The sequence below is a fragment of the Schistocerca cancellata genome, chromosome 5 (genome assembly GCF_023864275.1).
Source record: "Schistocerca cancellata isolate TAMUIC-IGC-003103 chromosome 5, iqSchCanc2.1, whole genome shotgun sequence".
NCBI lineage: Eukaryota > Metazoa > Arthropoda > Insecta > Orthoptera > Acrididae > Schistocerca > Schistocerca cancellata.
The window spans coordinates 110,570,599-110,597,984 of NC_064630.1; the positions used below are offsets into that span (position 1 = coordinate 110,570,599).

The following is a 27,386-nucleotide window of genomic DNA, read 5'->3' on the forward strand; positions in this document are numbered from 1 at the left end:
TAAGTTGATGTGACTGAAACTTGATGATAGTACGGTGCATGTTTATTAAATGTGCATCCTGTTCTGTAGATGGGTGTGGCTTGTGGTTTTCTCCAATCACGAGTAACATCTCTTCGATCCATGAGTCTGCGAACTCGGGTCAAGAGTAAAGCTTTCTCGTTCATAAATTCCACGCCTAATATCGGGTTATATTCATTTTCCTCTACTACAGGAAGCATCAACGGGGACCATTTATCGATCACTAACCAAAGGAAATAACTTGTCAGGAACACGTCACTGGATCACATCGTGTACGCCACCGACATTGAACGCTGGGTCATACGTTACAAATGCATATGTTGACATAATATTTGTATGGAGGAACATTCACGAAGACCGATACTTGTCATTCATGATACCTTTCACATCGTGCTCGACATGTACCTTCTGTCTACAGAAAATTATCCATCGAACAGGCACAAATCCATGTTATAGCGGTCTGATGTTGATGACAATAATGGTACGTTTCATGTGATTTACTGACCTGACTGCTATCGCATGTGGTCGAAGCTAAGCCAGAAATGACGTGTCTACTCCCGGTAATCAACAGAAACCTGTGAATATACATCGCGTGCCTCTAACACGGGTATTCGGCTAGCATTTGCATAAATAGCAGTACTAGCTGCATCTGTGTGTGTATGCGTGGGTGTATGTGTGTGTGTGTGTGTGTGTGTGTGTGTGTGTGTGTGTGTGTGTGTGTACGCTCGCGCGCGCCATACTTGCGTCAACTGGATATCGAGTGTGGGGGGTCATCATATTCAAGCTGACTGGAAGAGATCACAGATGAGCGTTACATTTGGAAGAGACACAGAAAGCAAATACGACGTAATTCGCAGTCGTCATAAGACGTACTGACATTTAAGTAGGAAGTAGTAAATGAATGTAGTTTGAGTCACATTAAGATAGTGACAATTAGAATTAAGGCAGTGTTAACGATTGTGAATCGCGGCGTGGTAATCAGAATACGCTAATAACACTGAGTCCAATTCCGCAATGAAGATGTAAGTTCAAGCAGTTGCAATTTTAGTCTTTCCTACTTTCGCTGTCGTTAATTTTCATTTTAAACTAGGTCAAAAGTTTAAAACTTTTAAACATTTAAAAGAAATAAACTGTTGATACCCCTCTCAATATGGGAAAGAAAAATACCTAGAGAATACTTCAAAAGTAAAATTAAAAAATGAAACATGAATTAAAAGAAGCTTCCAGGCAGTCTTTTTTAGCATCAAGTATTACTGTTATGTGTAGTTGATCTCGCGACTGTCGACAAACTACTACAAGTAGTTCCAGGATATTCGAGTTAATTGGCAATTTTTATAGGCATATACGGAATGTATATCCTGAATCACTGGAGTAAGACGCTACTGAATTGCTATTATCATGGAGCAAACATCGCAGTGATATTGAACGAAATGGTTTGATAACCCCAAACATTTGAGGAGTATCAAGAGTTCAGCTATTCACCAAACGAGATCGATATAATGAAGAGTCTTGTTCCGAAACTACAGTTTCAACAACATTGTCATCAAATTGCCATATTCTCTCGAATGTCACTCGAACTTTTCTTCACGCTAGTATATTGCTTCAAAGAGCTTGAATAATTATGTTACACAGTAATGTTAACATACTTGAGCATAAAATAATTGTAACCAACAGAATGGTAAACTGTGATGTACAAATCACATAGTTATGTCGGTTATTTGCAGTGCACACATATAAGATTTAACACCTACTCTGTCCGTTAATTAAAAAAGAAACAAAAATTGGAAGTGGTACACTTTTCACTACTCCCTCTTTACGTTTACATCCCGAACGAAATACAGCTGTTGTTTTCCACCGAAAAGAACGACGTACCACAGTATCATAAACAGAGTCTCCTGCTTTTCTGTACACGTGTTACAAAATATATGGTGGGGCTGTGAGATCGTTACAGTCACGGTAATAATTGAACGCGAAATTGAAGACAGCTCAAATAATTCGTTACACGATGGACCAAATGGCTTCACGAGGAGATCATTAGACTTCACACTGAATATCTGAAAGAAATAGTTACTCTTCTTACAGCAGTTTAGAGTAGTTTGCTGGAACAAAGGAGCATGCCACGTGAGAGCGAAAGCCGCGTCTGTCCCAATATAAAAGAATGGTAGCAAGACTGCCACTCTAAACCTACACCCATCTCACTGGCGTTGATTTATTGTGTAATTGTGGATCACATATTGTGTTCGCGTATAATTATGACCTATCTGGAAAATAAACAGTTGCTATTTATCAAAGAGGTTTCCGTAAGTAACGACTGCTTGCAAACCAGCTTCTTCTGTTCATTCATCTGATCTAGTATCCTATGAACGTCTGTTAAGTGGTGCGCAGTGTAATAATATGTTTTATGGACATGCTGGAACACGGTGCCGTCTACATCACTTTTAAAATATATGATAATTTCCCTTGACAAGGGACATGGTGTGGACAAGGAAAAGCTAAATTTTCATGTAACAAGGCAATGAATACCACGCCTGCGGCTTAGGCAGTGGACTACCACTCAGAAATTAAGCACTTCGAATGCCCGACCTGATGTGAGTATTTACGTTGTCCATAGCCTTGAAACAGCCTAAAGCGCACGCAGCAAAGGCTCCTTTCCAAAGGATAAGGCCCGGGTCTATATCTGATTTTGTCCACCATGAGCTTGTACATCCGTTGTCTAGGGGTAGCGTCTTTGACTAGTACTGATAAGGTACTGAGTCACTGGTTGTACACTAACAATCGCATAAATTTTGAATAACAATCATCGGGAATGACGGCCGAAGACATCAGGCTTAAAGAGTCACCCTAGTTCTACTAACGGCCATGTACAGAGGGTGGAGGATTGGGCAGAATTTCAGTGCAACCTCATACCATTCGGATGTGACACTATCCCGAAAAGATGTATTATTCAGCAATTATCAATAGCACGAGGATGCAGAGGGCAATGGACTCTTAATACTTACCTACATGACATGTGGCCTGTGGCTGAAAAACAGTCATAATGATTTCTCCATTGGCAAAAAAATCCTAATTAGTACCCCATTCGGATCTGCCGAAGGGAACAGCCGAGGAGAAGGCAATCATGAAAAAAAGATGTAATGACGACTAAAGGGTAATTTGAAGAGTTCAAACGTTGGCATGGGATAGGGAAGCTAGAAAATTTGAAATGGGAAATGTAAAGGCCCAATCAAGATATGGAAGGAAGGAAGAAAGGAAATGAAGTTTAACGTTCCCTCGACATCGAGGTCAACAGAGATGGAGCACAAGCTCGAATTGTGGCAAGCATGGGGAAGGAAATCGACCGTGCCCTTTCAAAGGAACCCTTCCAGCATTTGATGCAGAGATCACTGAAAACCTGAATGCAAGTCCAATCTGCTAATCACTGCACCACTTCGCTCGGTTCAGTCCAGATATAATAGGGGTCACAAAATTGAAATGGAACGAAAAATATTTCTGATCAGAAGGCGGTAGAGTAATATCAACACCAGCAGAAAATGGTATAACGGAAGTAGTATTCTTTATGCCTCGGAAAGTGCAGTGCAGGGAAAGTTATTGCTAACTTTTCGGTGACAGGGCTGGTTCCATCACAATTGCTGCGCCCAGAATAAAAGCTACACCCGCGTATTTTGAATTTTCATGGTCTTATTCCTACTGCGGCCACGGAGTGAAGGCCAGCCAGGCTGATGTGGTAATCAAGTAAATGAAGTGGATGGTGTTGTTGACACTACGACTAAACACTAGGGGAAGTCGAAAGTTTGCGACACCGGTCGGTGGTCGAGCGCATGGAACTTCAAGCGCAGTCTGATCTAGAGTGAAATAACTCCGGCACTAGTATACTACCGAAAAACTCACAAACTGATAATCAAACAAGTCGTAGCAATCCGTGCTCATGACAGAGCGAGCTTAGGAAAAGCTGACGGGACGTACTTGTCCTGTCCAGACCTCAAACGTCCAGCTTTGTTGTTTGGTTCATCAGCCTTCTGACCGGTTGCCTCCTGTGCCAAACTCTTCACCTCAGAGTAGCACTTGCAACCTATCTCCTCTATTATTTGGTGGATGTATTCCAAGCTTTGTCTTCCGCTACAGTTTTTTCCCTCTACATCTCCCTCTAGTACCATGGAAATCAGTCCCTGATGTCTTAATAGATGTCCTATCACCCTGTCCCTTCCCATTGCCAATATTTTTCACATGTTCCTTTCCGATTCTGCTCATTCCTTACGTTATCCAGCCCACCTAATTTTCAACATTCGTCTTTGGCACAACATCTCAAATGCTTCGATTGTCTTCTGTTCCGGTTCTCACACAGTCCATCTTTCACTATCACAAAATGCAGTATGCCACACGTACGTTCTCAGAAATTTCTTCCTCAAATTAAGGCCTATGTTTAATACTAGCTGACTTCGCTTGGTCAGGAATTCCCTTTGTGCCATTGCTAGTCTGCTTTTGATGTCCTCCTTGCTCCGTCAATCATCAGTTGTCTTACTTGCTAGGCAGCAGAATTCATTAACTTTATCTACTTCGTAACCATCAAAATTGGTGTTAAGTTTCTCTCTGTTCTCATTTCTACTACTTCTTATTTCTTTCGTCTGTCTGCCATTTACTCTCAATCCATTTACTGTACTCATTAGATTGTTCACTCCATTCAGCAGATTATATAATTATTCCTCACTTTCACTCAGGATAGCAATGGCATCAGTGAATTTTAATTCCACTTCTGCGACTTTCTTTTATTTCCACCATTGTTCCTTCGATGTTCAGATTGAGCAGTAGAGAAGAAAGAATACATCCCTGTCTTACACCCTTTTCAATCCGAGCACTTCGTTCTTGGTCGTCCACTCTTATAATTCACTCTTGTCTCTTGTACATATTGTATACTACACGTCTCTCCGTAGAGCTTACCCCTATTTTTCTCAGAATTTCAAACATATTGCACTATTTTATACTGTCGAACGCTTTTTCCAGGCCAACAAATCCTACGAAATATTCTTGATTTTTCTCCAGTCTTGCTTCCGTTATCAACCTCAACGTCACAATCACCTCCTCTTGCCTTTATGTTTTCTAAAGCCAAACAGTTCGTAATCTAACACATCCACAATTTACATTTCCATTCGCCTGTATATTATTCTCGTCAGCAATTTGAATGCTTGAGCTGTTAAGCTGATTTTGCGATAATTCTCGCACTGGTCAGCTCTTGCAGTCTTTGGAATTGTGTGAATGATACCTTTTCGAAAGTCAGATGGTATGTCACTAGACTCATACATACTACATACCATCGTGAATAGTCGTTTTGTTGCCACTTCCCCCAATGATTTTAGAAATTCTGATGGAATGTTATCTATCCCTTTTGCCTTATTTGATCTTAAGCCCTCCAAAGTTCTTTTAAATTCTGATTGTAATTCCGGACCCAGTATCTCTTCTAAATCGACTCTGGTTTCTTCTTCTATCACATCAGACAAATCTTCCCCCTCATAGAAGATTTCAGTGTATCTACATCTACATCTACATCTATACTCCGCGAGCCACCTTACGGTGTGTGGCGGAGGGTACTTATTGTACCACTATCTGATCCCCCCTTCCCTGTTCCATTCACGAATTGTGCGTGGGAAGAACGACTGCTTGTAAGTCTCCGTATTTGCTCTAATATCTCGGATCTTCTCGTTGTGATCATTACGCGAGATATATGTGGGCGGTAGTAATATGTTACCCATCTCTTCCCGGAATGTGCTCTCTCGTAATTTCGATAATAAACCTCTCCGTATTGCGTAACGCCTTTCTTGAAGTGTCCGCCACTGGAGCTTGTTCAGCATCTCCGTAACGCTCTCGCGCTGACTAAATGTCCCCATGACGAATCGCGCTGCTTTTCGCTGGATCATGTCTATCTCTTCTATTAATCCAACCTGGTAAGGGTCCCATACTGATGAGCAATACTCAAGAATCGGACGAACAAGCGTTTTGTAAGCTACTTCTTTCGTCGATGAGTCACATTTTCTTAGAATTCTTCCTATGAATCTCAACCTGGCGCCTGCTTTTCCCACTATTTGTTTTATGTGATCATTCCACTTCAGATCGCTCCGGATAGTAACTCCTAAGTATTTTACGGTCGTTACCGCTTCCAATGATTTACCACCTATGGCATAATCGTACTGGAATGGATTTCTGCCCCTATGTATGCGCATTATATTACATTTATCTACGTTTAGAGAAAGCTGCCAGCTGTCGCACCATGCATTAATCCTCTGCAGGTCTTCCTGGAGTACGTACGAGTCTTCTGATGTTGCTACTTTCTTGTAGACAACCGTGTCATCTGCAAATAGCCTCACGGAGCTACCGATGTTGTCAACTAAGTCATTTATGTATATTGTAAACAATAAAGGTCCTATCACGCTTCCTTGCGGTACTCCCGAAATTACCTCTACATCTGCAGATTTTGAACCGTTAAGAATGACATGTTGAGTTCTTTCTTCTAGGAAATCCTGAATCCAATCACAAACCTGGTCCGATATTCCGTAAGCTCGTATTTTTTTCATTAAACGTAAGTGCGGAACCGTATCAAATGCCTTCCTGAAGTCCAGGAATACGGCATCAATCTGCTCGCCAGTGTCTACGGCACTGTGAATTTCTTGGGCAAATAGGGCGAGCTGAGTTTCACATGATCTCTGTTTGCGGAATCCATGTTGGTTATGATGAAGGAGATTTGTATTATCTAAGAACGTCATAATACGAGAACACAAAACATGTTCCATTATTCTACAACAGATTGACGTAAGCGAAATAGGCCTATAATTATTCGCATCTGATTTATGACCCTTCTTGAAAATGGGAACGACCTGCGCTTTCTTCCAGTCGCTAGGTACTTTACGTTCTTCCAGCGATCTACGATAAATTGCTGATAGAAAGGGGGCAAGTTCTTTAGCATAATCACTGTAGAATCTTAAGGGTATCTCGTCTGGTCCGGATGCTTTTCCGCTACTAAGTGATAGCAGTTGTTTTTCAATTCCGATATCGTTTATTTCAATATTTTCCATTTTGGCGTCCGTGCGACGGCTGAAGTCAGGGACCGTGTTACGATTTTCCGCAGTGAAACAGTTTCGGAACACTGAATTCAGTATTTCTGCCTTTCTTCGGTCGTCCTCTGTTTCGGTGCCATCGTGGTCAACGAGTGACTGAATAGGGGATTTAGATCCGCTTACCGATTTTACAAATGACCAAAACTTTTTAGGGTTCTTGTTTAGATTGTTTGCCAATGTTTTATGTTCGAATTCGTTGAATGCTTCTCTCATTGCTCTCTTTACGCTCTTTTTCGCTTCGTTCAGCTTTTCCTTATCAGCTATGATTCGACTACTCTTAAACCTATGATGAAGCTTTCTTTGTTTCCGTAGTACCTTTCGTACATGATTGTTATACCACGGTGGATCTTTCCCCTCGCTTTGGACCTTAGTCGGTACGAACTTATCTAAGGCGTACTGGACGATGTTTCTGAATTTTTTCCATTTTTGTTCCACATCCTCTTCCTCAGAAATGAACGTTTGATGGTGGTCACTCAGATATTCTGCGATTTGTGCCCTATCACTCTTGTTAAGCAAATATATTTTCCTTCCTTTCTTGGCATTTCTTATTACACTTGTCGAAAAGTTCCGGTCTATTTGTTGCTATGAGGTCTAAAACGTTAGCTTCACGAGTTGGTTCTCTAACTATCTGCTCGAAGTAATTCTCGGACAAGGCAGTCAGGATAATGTCACAAGAGTCTCTGTCCCTGGCTCCAGTTCTGATTGTGTGACTATCCCATTCTATACCTGGTAGATTGAAGTCTCCCCCTATTACAATAGTATGATCACGAAACTTCTTCACGACGTTCTGCAGGTTCTCTCTGAGGCGCTCAACTACTACGGTTGCTGATGCAGGTGGTCTATAGAAGCATCCGACTATCATATCTGACCCACCTTTGATACTTAGCTTAACCCAGATTATTTCACATTCGCATTCGCTAATAACTTCACTGGATATTATTGAATTCTTTACTGCTATAAATACTCCTCCACCATTGGCGTTTATCCTATCCTTGCGGTATATATTCCATTCTGTGTCTAGGATTTCGTTACTGTTCACTTCCGGTTTTAACCAACTTTCCGTTCCTAATACTATATGCGCACTATTTCCTTCAATAAGAGATACTAATTCAGGAACCTTGCCCTGGATACTCCTGCAGTTTACCAATATTACGTTAACTTTTCCTGTTTTTGGTCTCTGAGGACGGACGTTCTTTATCAACGATGATAATGTCCTCTCTGGTAAGCCGTCAGGTATTTTATCGTTTCGCCCAAGGGGGGGTCCCTCTAACCTAAAAAACCCCCGTGTGCACGCCACACGTACTCTGCTACCCTAGTAGCTGCTTCCGGTGTGTAGTGCACGCCTGACCTGTCTAGGGGGGCCCTACAGTTCTCCACCCAATAACGGAGGTCGATGAATTTGCAACCATTATAGTCGCAGAGTCGTCTGAGCCTCTGGTTTAGACCCTCCACACGGCTCCAAACCAGAGGACCGCGATCGACTCTGGGCACTATGCTGCAGATATTAAGCTCAGCTTGCACTCCGCGTGCGATGCTGGTTGTCTTCACCAAATCAGCCAGCCGCCGGAAGGAACCAAGGATGGCCTCAGAACCCAAGCGGCAGGCGTCATTCGTTCCGACATGTGCTACTATCTGCAGCCGGTCACACCCAGTGCGTTCAATAGCTGCCGGAAGGGCCTCCTCCACATTACGGACGAGACCCCCCGGCAAGCACACCGAGTGCACACTGGCATTCTTCCCCGACCTACCCGCTATTTTCCTGAGGGGCTCCATAACCCGCCTAACGTTGGAGCTCCCTATAACTAATAGGCCCGCCCTCTGTGACTGTCGGGACCTTGCCGGAGAATCGGCCACTGGCCCAACAGGCGAGGCATCCTGTGGTGGCTCGGAAACGATGTCATCACCACTAGGAAGCACCCCGTACCTGTTGGAAAGGGGTAAGGCAGCTGCCACGCGGCCAGATCCCACCTTCGCCTTTCGGCCAGGCACGCGAGAGCCCACCACTGTCCGCCATTCACCCTGGAGTGATGGCTGACCGGTAAGATGCTCACTGCCGGAAGACGCAGCGACATCAGGGTTTCCATGTGATTCCAAGGCCACCGAAGTAGGCATAGGTCTCACCACAGTTGCCCCAACGCCACTACGAGCCGACGCCTGCGCCTCGAGCTCGATGAGCCTAACAGACAAAGCCTCCACCTGCCCCCGAAGAGTGGCCAATTCTCCTTGCGTCCGCTCACAACAACCACAGTCCCTACACATGACTATGTTTACCCTACCCTATACGGTGACAAATTCCCAAGATAATCTTCTGATGAGCTACTCTGATAATCAAGAAACACTCACTGAAATACGAGACGCGAAAACTACGCTAGGTTTTCCCAGAAAAACTATTTAAAAGCTAAGCGCAGCAAATAAGTACAAAAACGCTTTATACAAACAGTACTGTGCTGCTGTGTATTCTTTCACCTATCCGCTCTCTCCTCAGGATTTAACAGTGGAATTCCCGTTGCACTCTTAATGTCACCAACCTTGCTTTTAATGTCACTGAACACTGTTTTAACTTTCCTGTATGCTGAGTCTGTCCTTTCCACAATTCTTCCCTTTTCGGTTTCTTCACGTTCTTCATCCAGCCATTTCGTCTTAGCTTCCCTCCACCTCTTATTTATTTCATTCCACGGCGACTTGTATTTCTGTACTCCTGAGTTTCCTGGAACATTTTTGTATTTTCTCCTTTGATCGATCAACTAAAGTTTTTCTCCTGTTATTCATGGTTTATTCGCAATTACCTTCTTTGTACCTGTGTTTTTCTTTCCAATATCTCTGATAGCCCTTTTCAGAGATGTCAATTCCTCTTCAACTGTACTACCTACTGAGCTGTTTCTGAGCCTTAGAGGACTTCAAGCGTATCTCGTCATTTTTTAATACTTCCGTAACCTATTTCTTTACGTATTGATTTTTCCTGACTAATATCTTTAACTTCAGCCTACTCTTCATCATTACTATATTGTGATCTGAGTCTGTATCTGCTCCTGTGTACGCTTTAAATCTAGTATCCGATTTCGGAATCTATGTCTGACCATGATGTAATCTAACTGAAACCTTCCCCTATCACCAGGACTTTTCCAAGTATAACTTTTTCTCCTGTGATTCTTGAACAATTTATTCGATATTACTGGCTGAAATTTATTACAGATATCAATTAGTCTCTCTCCTCTTTCATTCCTTGCCACAAACCCATATTCTCCTGTAATCTTCTCTTTTACTCCTTCTCCTATAACTGCATTCCTGTCCCCAATAACTATTAGATTTTCATCTCCCTTTAAGTACTGCATTACGCTTCCCACTACCCTTACTTATTTTCTCTATCTCTTCATTTTCAGTTTCCGACGTCGTCATGTAGATGATTCCTTTGAACGGGGCAGTAATTTTCTTCAACCCTAGATGGTAACATTAGTTAATATGCTACACTTACAGTCCTTTACATCGAACACATGTTAAATACCATGCGTCCTTCCCCCATGTACCTCACTGTACCAAGATGTTACGATTTATACGTCGGCCAAACACGAATGTATTTCGTAAATACGAGATCTATCGAAGAAGATAAAAGGATTCAACGGGCCATTGTAATTTTATGTTGCATTTAGGTTACCGTACTCCATTCGATAAAAAACTGACTGCTTATAGTATGGATTTGTTGATGCGTCTGGCTGTCTGCCTGACGCATCAAGACGGAAGGTATGTCACATCCTGAGGTCCGTAGTCACTTGGCGGTGTAAGACATTTCAGCTTCTAATTCAAAACAGTCAAAGGCTATGGCCATTTATGTCACGTTTTGATGCTCGGAAATCCACTCAGCAAATCCTTCTAATTAATTAGTTTAAATTATATGTGTAGTACGTTTTGTGACGTGTAAAAGTGACTACACGTATCTTGTGTCTTTATCACACTGGAATGGAATGTTACACATGACTGCACTGAGCCGTGAGCGTCTTTTCCCGATACCCATGACAGTTGTTCATTGATCAAAGAACGGATGGTGAAACCTACCCTCATCATTGGCATTACCTTCTCTGTTTTCTGCTTTCAAGTGCTTGATAACGAAGCACAGAGCCTGCTGGTAAAACGATACCGAACATATGCGAGAAATGGCCCGGTAATTGGAATTAATTTAACAGCCGGCGCACACAAATCCAGGCCGTGAATAACACGAGGCTCTCGACGATCGAATTGAATTACAACTCATTCCCTTTTTGTGTTGCACACGGTCGGGGCCGGGGCTTTCAGAGCGGCATTTAAATTAGAAGGTTTCAACCTCCATTCATCGATTTCCGAGTTTAAACTGAGGCCGAAATGTGATACGGAACCCGAGGCGGAGGCGGAAACTTCACGGAATGGAGTAATTGGGGCGGCGGGAATGCCGAACAGGAGAAACGGAGCAGCACAGCTGGGGAGCAGCAGGGCTGCAAATACTTCCCCCCGGAACCAGCGGCAGATGGACGCGCGCCGTGCTGCACTATCAGCTTTGGCTAAGTTGGCTGCACTGCCGAGAGACCAGCAACTGCAACTGCAAGTTGGGTACTTGTATGCAGTCGCCTCAGAGGTGCTTCAGCCTTATCAGAATCCTGCACTGCCCTTAGCGGGGTCTGTATATGCGGAAATTTCCATTGGCTTCCCATAATGGTTAAACAGATAGAGTGGACTGTGCAACTTGGCACAAAATGTTAAATGCACTGCAAAACTTTTCTGTGATTATATTCAAGCTAATGAACTGCACAGTTTGCGACGAACTTCGGTCCACTGCCTCAGTCTTTCTAACGGGTTCGATCTGGTAATGGGTCTTCACGGCGATAATCTTTAAAAGGGATGCTGTTTTCAAAGCCATCGTTGTGGATTTAGTTTGCTGACTTTATGTCAATGGAGAACGCACTTGATCCGAATCTCGGACTGATCAGTTAATCACTCAACCACAATTCTCGGCGCTCAACTCGTCGCAGACAACGTTCGCAGTTGATTTTTGGCGGCGTTCCTCTGATAGATGTACGTACGAGGGCGGTCACAAACTTTCAGTTATCGTCTCGAAGAAATAAAGTTACATAATTAATTTTTGGTTTATTGACTGGGAGGTGCCTGTAATCCTGTTACGCACTGCAATTGTCAAGCCACAATATTGTAGTAAACCATTAGAAGTGCCGAAACAGAATGATGCGGCGTGGCGGTAAAGTTTTCTAGTTTTGGCTCCTCTAGCAGCGTGCTACAGTACTGTATCACGGAATTCAGTGCATACCAGGGATGTAAACAAACCAAACATGTATTCCACATTTTTTTATCTGAGTTCACTGCTGCCTCTGAATAGCACGCTGCAAGGTATCCCAGATATGATGAATAATGTTCATGTCTCGAGAATTTGGTGGCCAGCGGAAGGGTTTAAACTCAGAAGAGTGTTCCTGAAGCCACTCTGTAGCAATTCTGAACGTGTGGGATGTCGCATTATCCTGCTGGAATCATTCAAGTCCGTCGGAGTGCTCAATGGGCATGAATGTACGCAGGTGATCAGACAGGATACTTACGTACGTGTCACCTGTCAGAGTCGTATCTAGACGTGTCTGGGGTCATATATAACTACAACTGCACACGCCCCGTACACTTCCATATACTCGATGTAATCTGAAACGAGACTCGTCCGACCAGGAAACATGTTTCCAGAGATCAACAGTCCAGTGTCGGTGTTGACGGGTCCAGGCGAGGCGTAAAGTTTTGTGTCGCGCAGCCTGCGGGTACCCGATTGGGCCTTCGGCTCCGAATGCCCATATCGATGATGTTTCGTTGAACGATTCTCATGCTGACACTTGTTGATGGCCCAGCACTGAAATATACAGCAATTTGCGTAATTGTCTCACTTCTGTAAGTTGAATGATTGTCTTCAGTCCTCCTTGGTCCTGTTCTTGCAGGATCTTGCAGCGATGTCGGATATTTGATATTTCACCCGATTTCCGATATTCACGGTACACTTGTGAAATGAATTTATGAGAAAATCTCCACTTCATCGCTACATCAGAGATGCTGTGCTCCACCGCTCGTCCGCCGACTGCAACAGCACGCTCAGTATCACTTAAATCTTGATAACTTGTCATTGTAGCTACAGTAACCGATCTAACGACTGCGCCAAGCACTAGGTGTCTTATATAAGTGTTGCCGCCCGCATCGTCGTATTTTGCCTGTTTACATATCTATGTATTTGAATACGCATGCCTATACAAGATTCTTTGGCGCTTCAGTGTACAATGAGGTGACAAAAGTCATGGGAGGGCGTTATGCATATATACAGATGACGTATCGCGTACTCAAAGTATAAAAGGCAATACGTTGGCGGAGCTGTCATTTGTATTCAAGTGATTCATGTGAAAAAGTTTCCGACGTGATTACAGTCGCACAACGAGAATTAACAGACTCTGAACGCGGACTGATGGATGAAGATAGACGCATGGGACATTCCAATTCGAAAATCGTTAGGGAGTTAAATATTCCGAGACCCAAAAGTGTCAAGAGTGTGCCGAGAGTACTAAATTTCAGGAATTATCTCCCGCCACGGACAACATAGTGTCCAGTGGCCTCCACTTAACGACCAAGAGCACCGGCATTTGCGTGGAGTGGTCAGTGTGTGTGTGAATTCCTGAGGGACCTAACTGCTGAGGTCATCGGTCCCTAGACTTACACACTACTTAAACTAACAACACACACACCCTTGCCCGAGGGAGGACTCGAACCTCCGGCGGGAGGGTAGCGCAATTTGTGACATGGCGCCTCTAATCACCCGGCCACTCCACGCGGTGGAGTGGTCAGTGCTAACAGACAAGCAACACTGTTAGAAAAAAACAGCAGAAATCAATGTGCGACGTAAGAAGAACGTATAGGTTAAGGCTGCTTGTCGAAATATGACTTAAATGGCTATGGCAGCATACGATCGACGCGAGTGACTTTGATTACACCACATCACCTGCAGCGCCTTTCCTGGGTTCGTGACCATATTGCGTGGACTGCAGACTCCTGGAAAACCGTTACCTGGTCAGATGAGTCCCGGTTTTAATTGGTAAGACTGATGGAAGGGTTTGAATGTGGAGCACACTCCTCGGAGCCATGGACCGAAGTTGTCAACAAGGTACAATGCAAACTGGTTATGGCTCCATAATGGTGCGCGTTGTGTTTATATGGATGGTCTGGGTCATTATCTGGAATGGTCACGTTCGACTACTTGGAGAAAAGATTTTAAACATGACTGCAACAGCAACTGTTGAAATTCTTCACGATAAAGGATGACAGCCAAAAACAGTTGCAGGATAAAAATTTATTAAAATCTTGACCAAGGTTTCGGTACATATAAATATACCTTCATCAGAAGTAAAAAATCCTTAACAGGAAGACACTTTCATTAGAAAAGCCTTAGCATCAAAATTGAGAAACACAAAAGCTTAAGTAATAGTGAAATTACCAGAGTAATACAGGCATAAAATCTTTAGTTACTTACTAAAATTACATCATGCACTGGAGATTAATAAAACAATTGTGCCAAAGGCGTCGTCAATAATTAAGACATCTTCTCCATTAGTACAACATGACTGTAGGCACAGGGTCAAAGCGAACAGTTTAGCACCATTACTTCGACTATGAACTATCGAGACAAGAGTGTGAAAGCACTAGGGCAGATGGTTTCGCCGAGAGAGGGCACTTGTATGTGCCAGACACTCGCGCATATTAAAATCCATGAATACATACATAAGCGCATCAAAAATTATTAAAAGTTGTGTTGATTCTAACTTTGTCTTAATAAATAAAACATATCAGACCATTTAAAAACATTTATGTAAAATATAAAATATAGAAACAATTTACCCATGTCCTAGTGTCAAACAGATAAAGCTTGCGCTATGGAACATCTAACGAGATATGGCACTAGTGTAATGCGCGAGAATCTATTACATTTATATTTTACATAAATGTTTTTAAATGGTCTGATATGTTTTATTTATTAAGACAGAAAGTTTGAATTAACACAACTCTTAATAATTTTTGATGCGCTTATGTATGTATTCATGGATTTTAATATGCGCGAGTGTCGCCCTCTCTCGGCGAAACCATCTGCCCTAGTGCTTTCACACTCTTGTCTCGATATTTCATAGGCGAAGTAATGGTGCTAAACTGTTCGCTTTGACCCTGTGCCTACAGTAATGTTGTACTAATGGAGAGGATGTCTTAATTATTGACGACGCCTTTGGCACAATTGTTTTATTAATCTCCATTGCGTGATGTAATTTTAGTAAGTAACTAATTACTTAAGCTTTTGTGTTTCTCACTTCTGATGCTAAGGCTTTTCTAATGAAAGTGTTTTCCTGTTCAGGATTTTTTACTTCTGATGAAGGTATATTTATATGTACCGAAACCTTGGTCAAGATTTTAATAAATTTTTATCCTGCAACTGTTTTTGGCTGTCATTCTTTATCGTGAAGACTTGGAGAAAATTTACAGCGATTCATGGACTTCATGTTCCCGAACAAAAACGAAATTTATGTGCGAGACAATGCGCCAAGTCACCGGGTTACAACTGTTCGCGATTAGTTTGAAGAACGTGAACATTCTGAACAGTTCAAGCGACTGATTTTATCACCCAGATCGCCCCATATGAATTCAGCCTAACATTTATGAGACATAATCGAGAAGTTAGTTTGTGCACAAAATCCTGCACCGGCGACGCTGTCACAATTATGGGAGGTTATAGAGGCAACATGGCTCAATATTTCCACAGAGGACTTCCAACGATTTCTTTGAACCCGTGTCACGTTGAGTTGCTGCGCTACCCCGGGTCCGACACGATGGTGGGAGGTATCCCATACCATTTGTCACCTCAGTGTATACTATTTGGTGATGTAACTGCAGACGTCAGATAATTTTGCAGCTATCTTTCAGTCTCAAAAGAGAGGTTTGCTGCATAAAAGGAAATATAGAGGAAACAAATTTACAACTGCGTGTTTCCCAGGAAACTAAAATTTTTTCGACCACTGTAGTAACGCCAGAGTCATTACTTTATTTCTCACAGTATAGCTTCTGCAATGATATATTTGGATAATAACTTAATAGTGTCTGTTAACATCTGTAATTAGGAGTACAGTAGGCAGGTAAAGTCAAAATACCGACGAAGTATCTACATCTACATGTACACCTACATGGTTACTCTACAAATCAAACTTAAGCGCCTGGCAGAGGGTTCATCGAACCATGATCATACTACTGCTCTATCATTCCACTCTCGAATGGCGCGTGCGAACAAGGAACATTTGAACCTTTCCGTCCGAGCTCTGATTTCTTTTATCTTATTATGATGATCATTTGTACCTACGTAGGTGGGTGTCAACAAAATATTTTCGTATTGTAAATAATAGATTTCAGCTATCAGTCGCCCTCTTTAAATTTTTTATTGGCTGATCTAGATTTCAGCTAGAAACTAGCCATTCTCAATGCACTATCATTTTTGATCAATGCATGTAATGCCTGTTGGTCGGACTTCATCCACAGTTCAGTGAAATATTTTCGCATTCGCTAGAGGAAGTTGGTGACGGAAATTACGTAAATAGACCGCATCGCAAAGAAAACCGCCTTTGTTTCAGTGACTGCCACCCCAACTCGGGTATCATATCAGTGACACTCTCACCCCTATTGCGCTAACACGAAACGAGCTGCCCCTCTTTGCACTTTTTCGATGTCCTCCTTCAATCCCACCTGGTAAGGATCCCATACCGCTCAGCAATACTCCAGCAGAAGACGGACAAGTGTAATGTCTCCTTAATGGGTTTGTCGCATCTTCTAAGTGTTCTGCCAACAAAACGCAGTCTTTGTTTCGCCTTCCCCACAATATTCTCTATGTGGTCTTTCCAATTTAAGTTACTCGCAATTGTGATTCCTAAGTATTTAGTAGATTTGACCGACCATAGATTTGTGCGATTAATCGTATACCCAAAATTTATCGGATTTCTTTTAGTACCCATGTTGATGACCTCACAAGTTAGAATATCCGTATTATTAAACCAAAAGTGGTGCACTAATATTTGTTAAAACACACGATATTTCATATTTATATAAATTTAACTCTTTCATATAAACTGCAGTGTAACACGTAGGTTACTGTAGGGTTGTGCGTCTGGGAGTACGCGTTAGTGGCTTGACGTAAACGCGTGCGTCTCATTTCGGCGAATAGTGGCGCAACTAATCGGGCACTCACCAGTAGGTGCCGAATGACAGAATCACTCGCGAGTCAGAACCCTTAGTAGGGTCGCTAGTTGCCTTTAGCAACAAATTGTAATCGGTCCTAAAATGGGTAAGTAGAGGAAAGGAAATAATAGTCGCACAAGACGATTTAATTTTCGGTCCTCATAAGCATGGCAGTCTGATACTGTACTACATTCTCAGGGAATATTGTGTTGCAAAGAAATTAATGGGCATGGTGAGAACGGACACAACAGAGACAAGAACGAAGGTGAGGGTGTCAGATATCCGTTGCGTTTAACACATACGAAGGTTTGCGACAGGTGGTTCCATATCAGACATTTTTCCGGACGTTACTCTTGAGAAAATCGACCGAGAAACTGGTAGTAACAAGAAAGGTGTCGACCTAAATGGAAGCATTCATTGGCATGTGCTCATGATGTCCTGGGTTTGGCAGAACCAGATGCCAATATGTAGGAAGCAGTGAGGATTGTGGTAGAATCAGTGAGTATAGATGGCCTAAAGATCGAGAAGGAAGTACTGGTGCTGTTCCGAATAACAGTGAGAGAACCTCACTGCAAGCTGAAAACCTGAGCATCTAAGACAGAAAACCAATAACCTCGACACCAGGTTCAACAATAAAAAAACTCGAATCTGGAACTAAGTTTTAATCGAAAGAAAATCAAAGCGCAAACCATTGGTGGCGTAAACCCACATCACATCTTCCCAGATAAACAGCAAACGAACGTATTTTAAACCCACGTTTTAATCCATAATTCACCAACCGTGGGATTACCTGAGTCATTTCGTCACTCTGGAAAGTTGTCTTACAGCAAACTAACTCTTAAAAATATGGTTGTTGTACATGATATTAATTATTATAAAATTTTCATTAATGCGGTATAGTACAGCCGTTTCATAGTCTTCTTCATCTAAATTTTGATGTTTACAGTGAGTCAGTTTGCACTCATACGTAATGTAAGATATACCAGATACTTTGCATACATATTTGAAAAATTCAGTTTCATTTTACCTAAGAATATTACGATATTTTAGTGAGTTCTACCTCCCTCCTTTTTTACGACGTGCATTTTATGTGTCTTAACAATGTTTTCACTCAGTGCTTGATAGTTTCGTTTTTGTGAAGCACGTTTCATGTATCAATGTACTTTAGCTGATACACTTTCATGTATTTCTCTTGCAGAGCATTTGAGAATGGCCCAATGCCACAACGCGTAAGGCAGCTTAAGGTTACCGTAATAAATACAGTGGTCAAAACTGACACAATTTTTTGAGTGATAATCTAGTTCTTTCAACTAACGAAAAATGTGGGGCATAAAGTGGGTGAGTTTCCAATGACTTCTGCAACTGTCTTTTGTGCTGCCATCAGTGTCCAAGTTAACTGAGTTTCTGAATATTTTTCCTCTACCGCACCACCCGAGTTGTAGGACATCTTCGATCTCTTCTGCAGTTCCTTTGACCCACATAGAAACTTCAGCCGTAAATCATTGTGGCTTTTATAGCAGTGCTGTCTGACACTTTGTTTACGCTTTACCCCTAGGACTTCCTGAACAATACGTTTCCAAACTCACCAGCAGATTTAACGTGATTACTGAAGTTGGCAAAAGGAAAACATATAATATTAACTACTTCATATTACATCGACCTAAAACCAAAGCTCGTGATGCAATTGTATGACAACTTATATCTATTTAATTTTCAAATAGTAAAATAACGGCTTCATTAATTTTCGGTAGGGAACGTTTGACAACCGAAAAGAATCATCCCATTGCAATAAATTCAAATTATTATTGTCAGTGCTTTCGGTAACAGGCTGTTTCTTACAAATAATGTACAGCAGAATTTTCGTTTCATCCAACAGCGTCTTTTCAGGTCTCAGGTTGCAACTGTTTTGTCTGCAGGCTATGCACATAGTGCAGTGAAGAAAACACAGCTTCGAGAGCAGTCAACTGTAGGCTACAACAATCCAGATACATGTTGCAATAGTATGAAGTCGTTCATCTCAGTTAACCAGTAATACTGGTTTATTGGTACTTAATACGAAGATTTCGGTGTTTAACTGCAATTTGCTTCATTTAAGCTTAGAAAATAATTTTCAAGCAATAATTCAATGATGCCTTGGATGAAAACATTATGAATGATGTTAGGAATCCAAATACATTGAACCACAATTATTCCACCGAGAAGTATCGTGAACAGGTACTGGACTTTCGATTCATAGGTCTAATATTTTGCATTGAATATATTAGAATAAACCGCAATATAGTACTTGAATCACATTTTTCTAAGCTTGTTTCCAAAGTGGCCAAGAAGATGACTGTAAGTATAGAGGTCTATGGCCCAGTCCTCAACCCATCCTAGGATTTTTTCAGGCGTATAGCTTCTTTCATATGTGTAATTATTTGATACCTAAGAAATTCGAACTCACATAGTCCATATTAAACTGTGGGAATCGGTATTAACAGTTACTTCAATGGCCATAGTGAGGCAAGGACACACTACCCGCCAATAGCTCCAGAGAACAGTTTGTATTTTAAGGGAAATAGATGGTCCAGTCACATCAAGGTGACCGCTGCCTACATTCGACGTCAGTGTGCAGGAACCGCTCGCAGACAGCAATTGACACCACTATCATTAAAGGGTACATGAACAGCGCCAGTGTATGGGGGGGGGGGGGGGGTGATGCGCACGCGCGAACATGGCATGTACCACGTGAATCTTCTGGAAGCCAAGACGCTGCAACAATGCTGAAAGTATCCAGGCCGGAGGAGGGAGTGCTGTGGTCTGTGCAATGCTTTCGTGGGATTACCTGAGTCATTTCGTCACTCTGGAAAGCACAATGGATCAACACAAGTATGCACCCTCCCTTGGCATGACGGCATCTATCAGCCGGGCAGAGCAACATGCCACACAGCTTGCAGTGAACGTGCGTAGTTCGAAGACCACCAGGATAAGTTTCACATACTTCACCAGCCAACAAACTCTCCGGTTTCAAACTCCATCGAAAATTTAGGGGACCGCCTCGTTAGGGCTGATTGCGCAATGGATCCTCAAACGAGAATACTAGCGCAGCCAAGTCACTGGCGTCGACATGGCTCCACAAACATGTCGGCATCTTCCAGAGCCACACTGAGGCTCTTCCTGCACGTCTAACAGCGTGGTACTAAAAAAAGTGGTTATTCAGACGCTTATTATCATGACCTACTAAATAATTTTGTTTTTCTTTTGAGCAGCAAATTCATGTCTTCGACTTCATCTCATACACGGTCGAAAAATCGTATTTATCTGCTACTGAGTAACTGGTTTTCACGATAAGCAATGTATGATAGATCACTTCTAATACCTTTTGTCTTCCCCAAGTGTTATTCCCATGATACAATGTAAGTTAAGGGGGTTATCACGCCAAACGGGCCGGTTTGGAGCAGAAGAAGCACCACAGAACATTTTAGCTTCCACTGTGTATACTTTTACAAATAAAATCACAAAACTCTGTTAGTATAACCAGGAAGGATTCAGGATTCACTCTTATAGCAGTTCAAAAACCTAACAAAGTAATTTTTTTTACATGTGGAATTTCATCATATTTTCCTTTACTATTGGTTGCATTTGTTGTTGTAGGTACACATTTCTTCATAAGTAAAAGAGAGTATTCGATTAATTTTACACAGCGTACAAACCCAACTTACAGGTGTATGAAACTCTAGAATTTTCCAAATCTGTTAAAAACTGTTGTAAAAATTGAGATAGTTAACAATAAAATTTGAGTTTTTCCTGAACTTTAAGTGGAAGATGTAACAGCTCATTCATTTTTTCATACACTAAATAAGTTACTATGTTTCATATGCCTTTAAGAATGGTTCGTATGATGTCAAAATTTCATCGAGGAATCTCTCTTAATCACGAAGAAAAGTGAACCTATAGCAACAAATGCCGCCAATAGGAAGTGAAAATATAATGAAATTTTTCACATGTAAACAAATTTTTTTGTGTTATGTTTTTGAACTTCCACTGCGTTGAGTACGAATCCTGAGTCCTTCCTTGTTATGCTGACAAAGTTTTATGAATTTATTTGAATAATTACAGACAGTGGAAATTAAAATGTCCTGTGGTGCCTGGTCCTGTCGTGCTGGCCGGTCGCACACGGTTATAACATGCGGTTATAACATGCAGTTGGCATACTCAACGGTATGTACCTGATGGGTTCACGCGTTACGTGGTTGATCGAGACGATTATTCTCCAGCATCTTTACGGGCGACGGAATGTGGTTCAAAAAATGGTTCAAATGGCTCTGAGCACTTTGGGACTTAACATCTGTGGTCATCAGTCCCCTGGAACTTAGAACTACTTAAACCTAACTAACCTAAGGATATCACACACATCCATGCCCGAGGCAGGATTCGAACCTGCGACCGTAGCGGTCACGCGGTTCCAGACTGAAGCGCCTAAACCGCACCGCCACACAGGCCGGCTGAATGTCGTTCAAATGGCTCTGAGCACTATGGGACTTAACTTCTGTGGTCATCAGTCCCCTAGAACTTAGAACTACTTAAACCTAACTAACCTAAAGACATCACACACAACCATGCCCGAGGCAGGATTCGAACCTGCAACCGTCGCCGTCGCGCGGTTCCGGACTGTAGCGCCTAGAACCGCTCGGCCAACCAGGCCGGCATTATGATAAACGGTGGCGGTAAACGGAGCAGGAGTTACGACTCCACGGAAATAATAATAATAAATAAAAAACCGCTGGTCTTGAAACGAAATGTTCCCAGTGTTCTCTGAATTACTGTTTACAGATTACTCACACACTGATCTCCATAACTACGATAAGAACCGAAAATCCATCAAAAGAAGCCAATAATATTGTCTTTAAACTGCTCATAGCTTTTCAGGTTCCGGGGTAGGAGAAAATGAACTAATATTGAAGACGGTGCGGATATATCCAACTTGAGCAGACACTATGGAGTCGCAAACACCACTGGACGACAATGATGTCATTCTCGTGTCTCCTTGCCACAGGACCTCCCTGATTGGCTCATTTGCAAGGATCTGCGAAGAGGCATGATTTCAAAAAAAGGAAGTATGATTACTGTTTAACATTCTGTCAACAGTGAGATCATTAGAAGCGGAATATAAGCCCCGACTGGTTCAATGACAGGGAAGGAAGTCATCCAGGCCCTTTAAAAAAACCATCCTGGCATTTGCCTCGAGCGAATTTGGGAAATCACGTAACCATCGTCCTCCCAAATTCGAGAGTACTTTTCTAGCCCTTGCGTCATCTCTCTAGGTGGCATTACTTAAGGAGTTGAGAGATGTCAGTGGATCATCTGATATAGCATCTAAATAATGAGCTGTTTTACTCGCTTAGAAAATCTCTGACTGTCCTTTTCACCAAGAAAGGGGCCTGGCTTAGGAATGGGGTGTGGTAGAATTGTGGGCCAGGAATGGTTTTGTGCGGATGGAGCAGGTGATGTGGGTTGGGGTGGCTCATTCAAATCTGTGTGATTACCTTAGATACCAAACTGTTGAGGTCATCGGTCCCTAGACTTACACATTACTTAAACTAACTTATGCCAAGAACAACACACATACCCATGCTAGAGGCGGGACTCGAACCGCCGGAGAGAGGGGCCGCGGAATCCGTGACATGGCGCCTCAAACCACGCGGCCACTCCGTGCACCGGTGTGGCTTATTAGGGGAAACGGTTTAAAAGGGGACAGATGGAAATCAATGGTCAGAACGTCCATCCTCGTGTGTTCCAGAATGACTGTTGCTATGCTCCAACAGTCCAGAATGCCTGTTTATCTTCCATGTCCCAGAAAACTTATTGATTTCCTACTAACGATACAAATACCAGATGTGTAAGTCTACGCTGTACGATTAAGAGCTCTCTGTCTGAAGACGAAAATCTAGTTTCCAAACTGGATTTTCGATGAATTCTTAGTGCTCTGGGTAAAGTAAGCCGTGGAATTGTAAATTCACACATCAAAAAAGTTTTGGATTACCTCTGTTCAGAGAGTTCCTGTAGCTGTACAGAAAATTGGAATAGAGATCAACATCCGCATTGCTCATGACAACCACACATTGCACGTTCTACCGCCATACAGCGAGACCTTCAGAGATGGTGGTCCACACTGCTGTACACACCGTTACCTCTAATACCCAGTAGCACTTCCTCTTGCATTAATGCATGCTTGTATTCGTAGTGGCATACTATCCACAAGTTGATCAAGGCACTGTTTGTCCAGATTGTCCCACTCCTCAACGACGATTCGGCGTCGATCCCACAGAGTGGTTGGTTGGTCACGCCGTCCATAAATAGCACTTTTCAATCTATCCCAGGCGTATTCGATAGGGTTCATGTCTGGAGAACATGCTGGCCACTCGAGTCGAGCGATGTAGTTATCCCAACGGAAATGATTCACAACATGTGCACGATGGGGGCACAAATTGTCGTCCACGAAGACGAATGCCTCGCCAATATGCTGCCGATATGGTTGCACTATCGGTCGGAGCATTGCATTCACGTATCGTGCAGCCGTTACGGCGCCTTTCATGACCACCAGTAGCGTAGTTGGCCCCACATAAGGCCACCCCAAAACGTCAGGGAACCTCCGCCTTGCTGCCCTCGCTGGACAGTGTGTCTAAGGAGTTCAGCCTGACCGAGTTGCCTCCAAACACGTCTCCGACGATTGTCTGGTTTAAGGTGTATGCGAAACTCATCGCTGAAGAGAACGTGATGGCAATTCTGAGCGGTCCAATCGGCATGTTGTTGGGCCCATATGTACCGCGCTACATGGTGTCGTGGTTGCCAAAATGGATCTCGCCATGGACTTCGGGAGTGAATTTGTTCATCATGCAGCCTGTTGTGCACAATTTGAGTCGTAACACGACGTCCTGTGGCTGCACGAAAAACATTATTGAACATGGTGGCGTGGCTGTTACGGTTCCTCGGAGCTATAATCCGTAGGTAGCGGTCATCCACTGCAGTAGTAACCCTTGGGCGGCCTGGGCGAGGCATATCATCGACAGTTCCTGTCTCTCTGTATCTCCTCCATGAACGACCAACATCGCCTTGTTGAGAGTCTTTCCTGGACAAAGTAACATTGCGGACGCGTTCGAACCGCTGTACTGACCTCCTAGGCATTGTTGAACTACAGACCACACAAGCCGTGTACCTCCTTCCTAGTGGAATAGCTGGAACTGATCGGTTGTCTTATCCCCTCCGTCTAATAGGCGCTGCTAATACATGGTTGTTTACATCTTTGGGCAGGTTTAGTGACATCTCTGAACAGTCAAAGGGACTGTGTCTACGATACAATACCCACAGTCAACGTCTATCTTCACGAGTTCTGGGAACTGGGGTGATGCAAAACATTTTTTAACGTGTGTATAGGGGCGAATATATGATAGAGTGTTATATCTAAATCAGTGGGAAGAAGTGCAGTATGCGGTTACTCCATACAACAACGGAGGAAACGTTAGCTACCTGTAGATTGGTGTGCCGAGGTCCTCGCGGTACCACAACACGAGCAGCACCGTGTCGCCGATGTCGCTGGTGGATATGTTGCACGGCAGGCGTGCAGACTCGCCGGCCACCACCGTCACGTCAATCAGCGGAACTGCAAAAAAGGAAGCAGAAAGCGAAGTTAGTAACGGTAGGGTGGTGCTTGTTTGGTCATTATATATAGAATCGACAAGTTAAGTGTGGATGGATTTGTGGACAGCATCGTGTTCTTCTAAGGTTAAAATGGCTCTGAGCACCATGAGACTTAACTGCAGTGGTCATCAGTCCCCTAGAACTTAGAACTACTTAAACCTAACTATCCTAAGCACATCACACTCATCCATGCCCGAGGCAGAATTCGAACCTGCGACCGTAGCAGTCGCGCGGTTCCAGACTGTAGCGCCTAGAACCGCTCGGCCACTCCGGCCGGCGTTCTTCTAAGGAAGATAAACATGAGTTACTGGAGACACAAAAGGGTATGGAAAAGTCAGTATTAAATGTTCTATATACAGGCTGGTCCACTGATCATGACCGGGCCAAATATCTCACGAAGTAAGCGTCAAACGAAAAAACTACAAAGAACCAAACTTGTCTAGCTTGAAGGGGGAAACCAAATGGCGCTATTGTTGGCCCGCTAGATGGCGCTGCCATAGGTCAAACGGATATCAGCTGCGGTTCTTTTTTAAAATAGGAACCCCCATTTTCTATTACATATTCCTGTCGTACGAAAAGAAATATGAATGTTTTAGTTGGACCACTTTTTTCGCTTTGTGATAGATGCGCTGTAATAGTCACAAACACATGGCTCACAATTTTAGACGATCAGTTGGTAACAGGTGGGTTTTTTAAATTAAAATACAGAACGCAGGTACGTTTGAACATTTATTCCGGTTGTCCCAGTGCGACACATGTACCTTTGTGAACTTATCATTTCTGAGAACGCATGCTGTTACAGGGTGATTACCTGTAAATACCACATTAATGCAATAAATTCTCAAAATGAAGTCCGTCAACCTCATTGCATTTGGCAATACGTATAACGACATTCCTCTGAACAGCGAGTAGTTCGCCTTCCATAATGTTCGCACATGCATTGTCAATGCGCTGACGCACGTTGTCAGACATTGTGGGTGGATCACGATAGCAAATATCCTTCAATTTCCCCACAGAAAGAAATCCGGGGACGTCATATCCGGTGAACGTGCGGGCCATGGTATGGTGCTTCGACGATCAATCTACCTATCATGAAATACTGTATTCAATACCGCTTCAACCGCATGCGAGCTATGTGCCAGACATCCATCATGTTGGAGGTACATCGCCTTTCTGTCATGCAGTGAAACATCTTGTGCTAACATCGGTAGAACATTAAGTAGGAAATCAGCATACATTGCACCATTTAGACTGCCATCTATAAAATGGGGGCCAATTGTCCTTCCTCCTATAATGCCGCACCATACACTAACCCGCCAAGGTCGCTGATGTTCCACTTGTAGCAACCATCGTGGACTTTCCTTTACCCAGTAGTGCATATTATGCCGGTTTACGTTACCGCTGTGGGTGAATGACGCTTCGTCGCTAAATAGAACGCGTGCAAAAAATATGTCATCGTCCCGTAGTTTCTCTTGTGCCCAGTGGCAGAACTGTACACGACGTTCAAAGTCACCGCCATGCAATTCCTGGTGCATAGAAATATGGTATGGGTGCAATCGATGTTGGTGTAGCATTCTCAACACCGACGTATTTGAGATTCCCGATTCTCGCGCAATTTGTCTTCTACTGATGTGCGGATTAGCCGCGACAGCAACTACAACACCTACTTCGCTATCATAATTTGTTGCAAGTCGCTGCTGAGGTTTCACATGCGGCTGAACACTTTCCTTAAATAACGTAACTATCCGGCGAACGGTAAGGACACTTGGATGATGTCGTCCAGGATACCGAGCAGCATACATAGTACACGCCCGTTGGGCATTTTGATCACAATAGCCATACATCAACACGATATCGACCCTTTCCGCAATTGGTAAACGGTCCTTTTTAACACGGGTAATGTATCACGAAGCAAATACCGTCCGCACTGGCGAAATGTTACGTGAGACCACGTACTTACACGTTTGCGACGATTACAGCGCCTTCTATCACAAAGCGAAAAAAGTGGTCCAACTTAAACATTTATTTTTCTTTACGTACTGCACGAATATGTAATAAAAGAATGGGGGTTCCTACTTTTAAAAAAAACGCAGTTGATATTCGTTTGACCAATGGCATCGCCATCTAGCGGGCCAAACACAGCGCCATCTGATATCCCCTTTCAGGCTAGACAAGTTTCGTTCTTTGTAGTTTTTTCGTTTGCTGTTTACTTCGTGAGATATTTAGCCCGGTCGCTATCAATTGACTACCCTGTATATTGTAGGGTGTCAATAATTTTTACAACTACACACTTCATTCATTTTGAAATTAAAGTTTTCAGCAAGTGAA

General features: G+C 42.9%; 1 protein-coding gene across 1 annotated transcript in view; it reads right to left on the reverse strand.

The window, feature by feature from the left end:
• LOC126188386 (nephrin-like) overlaps nt 1–27,386 on the reverse strand; it is a 1,033,277-nt gene that overhangs the window by 722,909 nt on the left and 282,982 nt on the right. Inside the window, exon 2 of the mRNA XM_049929986.1 lies at nt 24,888–25,020. Within this exon, the coding sequence (XP_049785943.1) occupies nt 24,888–25,020 (133 nt within the window). The remainder of the gene's footprint in view (nt 1–24,887; nt 25,021–27,386) is intronic.